This window comes from Brassica napus, chromosome C5, assembly GCF_020379485.1.
Source record: "Brassica napus cultivar Da-Ae chromosome C5, Da-Ae, whole genome shotgun sequence".
NCBI classification, from domain to species: Eukaryota; Viridiplantae; Streptophyta; class Magnoliopsida; order Brassicales; family Brassicaceae; genus Brassica; species Brassica napus.
In genome coordinates this window covers 11,087,455-11,090,721 of record NC_063448.1, presented here as the reverse complement: position 1 = coordinate 11,090,721, position 3,267 = coordinate 11,087,455, and the positions used below count along the sequence as shown (strand labels likewise).

At 39.3% G+C, this 3,267-nt stretch overlaps 1 protein-coding gene across 1 annotated transcript; it reads right to left on the bottom strand.

Annotated features, from left to right (window-relative positions):
* Positions 1-1,144: 1,144 nt before the first annotated feature.
* On the bottom strand, positions 1,145-2,290 carry LOC125587077. The gene is made up of 2 exons (XM_048757207.1): positions 1,513-2,290; positions 1,145-1,371 (listed from the first exon to the last, which is right to left on the bottom strand). The coding sequence occupies exons 1-2, from the start codon at positions 2,288-2,290 to the stop codon at positions 1,145-1,147; spliced, it is 1,005 nt and encodes a 334-aa protein (XP_048613164.1).
* Positions 2,291-3,267: the final 977 nt, after the last annotated feature.

The window sequence follows — 3,267 nt, the reverse complement described above, 5'->3', positions numbered from 1 at the left end:
TTAGAGGATTAGGGGTGATAAGCACCAACGTTTAGTAGTAGGTTTGCGTGGCTTATTTGGCACATTTTATCGATCTACTTTAGGTAGAATACATGTAATCTAATTATTGAAACGATGTCGTTTTTGTTTATGTTTTGACCTACTCTCCTTTGTTCCTCATTCTTTCACGACAGAGAGAAACCCAGGGAAGAAAACTTGGCGACCAAATCAATCGTGTCTTCGGTCAATTCTTCGTCCGAATCAAGAGATGGAATCACCAAACAACGCAGAATTCCCACAAGATGTAATTGCGGTGAGGCAGCGGCTCTTTTCACTTCAAAAACAGTTAAAAATCCGGGAAGATTATTTCATTCTTGTCCGATGGGATCTGAGAAGGTTAGTCGTGTAATCATATAACCTTTCCTTTGTTTCACTCTAACCGTTTGATTGATGGTAATGATGAAGGACAGAACCCACTTGTTCAAATGGACTGATCGGTCAGTTGTTGAGGAAATTGAAGACTTCAAGGAACTGGTTGACGTGCTACTCATTGACAATTCCCAGTCTCAGAATTCATTGACAGCTTGTGAGACCATGCTGAAACGCCAGGAGAGTAGAATTGAAGAAATGGAAGATGTGATTGGACGTTCTGAAGAGAAGACCATCGAATGCATTAGGGAATTAAGGTTCATAAAAGCTTTGTTTGTGTTTTGTTTGGTGATGGTCTTCATGTACCTTAACTATGCATGATGGTCATTGTGTAACTCAATCTGTTGTTTTTGGTTTCTTAAATAAGTGTAAGAATATGTTTCTTGTTCTTTCTTGGTGATTGCTTTCAGTGTTTTTTTCTTGCGTTTGATGTTGTTTTTTAGTTTGGAGTTTGTGGTCCTCTTGGTACCTACCATCTTCTACTATTTTCACGTTCACTTTTGCTTCAGTTTTATGTTATGAAGAAGTTACAAAGCCTTTAAAAAAAAATCCAAAAAGTTTTGAAAAAAACTAACTGTCAAATACCAAGTTCGATTTGTCTCAAAAATACCAATAGAGTAATAAGCAAATAAAGACAACAGAGAACACACAGAACATACTAAATAGGTAAATCACAAGTTTCTCTCTTGTGTCATTCGGTACCACAGTGGCTGCACTCGTGCTTTTTGTTCTTTTTTTATCCTTGAGAAGATCTGATCTTGTCTTCTACTGTTTCATACCTTCTCTTTACTGGTCTACCGAAACTCTTTCTTGCCTCTGGTGGTAGGACCTTCGCAAGCTTAACCTCAGCTGGGACATTCCAATCAACTTCTGGAACTGCTATTGGATTAATGGATTCAACATTGGCAGTTCTCCATGTTGCAGTGGTGTAGACGCCATCAGTAAATCTATGTACTTCCATACCTGTGTCAAAAAAACGGAGACAGAGTAATGTCTATATGCTGCCAAAACACCCAAATAAAATTAGGCACCAAGATCATCTAAGTATACTTCCATACCTCGTGAATAAATTGCATGGTATTTTTCCTAACTCGTATTTCTCACATGTGCATGTTCTTCTTTCCAAATCAACATGACAATCATATTTGTCTCCTTTAACAAGTGATCTGTAGTTGTCAACCTTGTAAACCTGAAACCCTTTTGCCTTCACAATTCTCCTATCAATCTTTTTCTCCACCTTAACAGTTAAAGGATCAATATGCTTCGAGCTTAACATGCGACGCTCATAAAACCATCGGGTCAACATTTCTCTTATACTATCCAGCAAAGGAATAACTCGATATTGTCTAGGTGATCTCCGAACTGAATTTATGGACTCTGCAGGGTTATTGGTCCTAATGTCATACCTGGCTCCAGGGAAGATAGAACGAGCCCATTTTCTCACATCAGCCTCCTGTAGATATCTTCCAAGCGCAGGACACATTTCAACAATTTCGGTGAAACGTTCTTGAAATTCAGGGAACCTATATGCCTGCGAAGCCTTCTCGACCAAGGAGGACAACCCCTTTGTCTTGAAATTTTTTACCACATTGGTCAACAAGTGGTGAATGCAAATTCCATGTCTTGAACGAGGGTAAACATTCCCAAGCGCTTTAGCTATTGACGCAGCCCTATCTGATACAAAAGCTAAATCTTTACTATCAGCAATAACCACTTTCAATTGTCTTAAGAACCACTCCCATGAATCCCCAGTCTCTGAATCAACAACTCCAAAAGCAATCGGATACAAATTGGTGTTACCATCTACAGTTGTAGCAACAAGTAGCACTCCTTTGTATTTATTTTTCAGAAAAGTTCCATCAACAACAATCACCCTACGCATTGCATTGTAGAATCCTCAAACTGATTGCCCAAACGACATAAATAGATACATGAATCTCCCATCCTCAGTTGTTTCATAGTGCGTGTGGGTACCAGGATTAGCTTCTTTAATCTTATGCAAATATTTTGGTATTTTAGCATAACTTTCATCTGGTATACCTCGAGCCGCTGCAATTGCATACTCACGAGCTTCCCAAGCTTGCCAATAAGTAATCTCGCAAGTATGCTCCAGTCTCATGAACTGAATGATGTCATTTGCTTTTGGGCCATCATAGGCATCATCAAATCGATGTTGTATCAGCTTCCCAATTGTTCTTGCCGATGCCGTTTTTCCGAATTTGCTTTTCTTCGAAGGAGCACATGAATGTATTCCCACACACTTGTTGATCATGAAGTATGTAGACCCATCCAAACATTCCGCACGCAGAGTCCAGTTGCACAGTTTATCCTTACATCGAATATACCACCATTTTCTCGTTGATTTGAGAACAATGTAATCATAATTATTCTTCATTGCCCAAATTTCCATTGTTGCCTTCAGAACACGTTTACTTTTGAAAATTTGATCCTTCTTCACGAAATCTATGCTTCCATATTGGCCGTTGCTTTCACGCTCTCCATTGTTTTCACTCCTTAAAACAGCATCACCGAAACCATCTTTAACGACATGATGCTTCGTTTTATCAGTCGACTCTTTTGACGGTATGGCAAAGTCTCCTTGATTTGTTTCAGGAACTTCTTCATCCTCAAAATTGCTTGAGTCAAACGGCTCCTTATTCAAATCGATATTGACTCGTTCCTTTTCTTTTGCACCAGTAGCAGACAACGTGACACACAAGGTTGTAGACGAACTCTTCGTCGTGTAGCTCACAAAATTAGATACTTGTCGATCATTGCTGATAATAATGGGAGGATTCCCTCTTGATTCACCATCTCATAACTGAACTCGGCATTAACGAGCATATGGTCGACCCCATA

What these genes read in the sequence shown, in the direction of transcription:
- LOC125587077 (XM_048757207.1), bottom strand. Translation starts at nt 2,290, where the DNA reads ATGCGTAGGGTGATTGTTGTTGATGGAACTTTTCTGAAAAATAAATAC. An exon ending in GGAAAGAAGAACATGCACAT is followed by an intron (nt 1,372 to 1,512) that starts GTGAGAAATACG and finishes TTTTTGACACAG; the next exon opens with GTATGGAAGTACATAGATTT.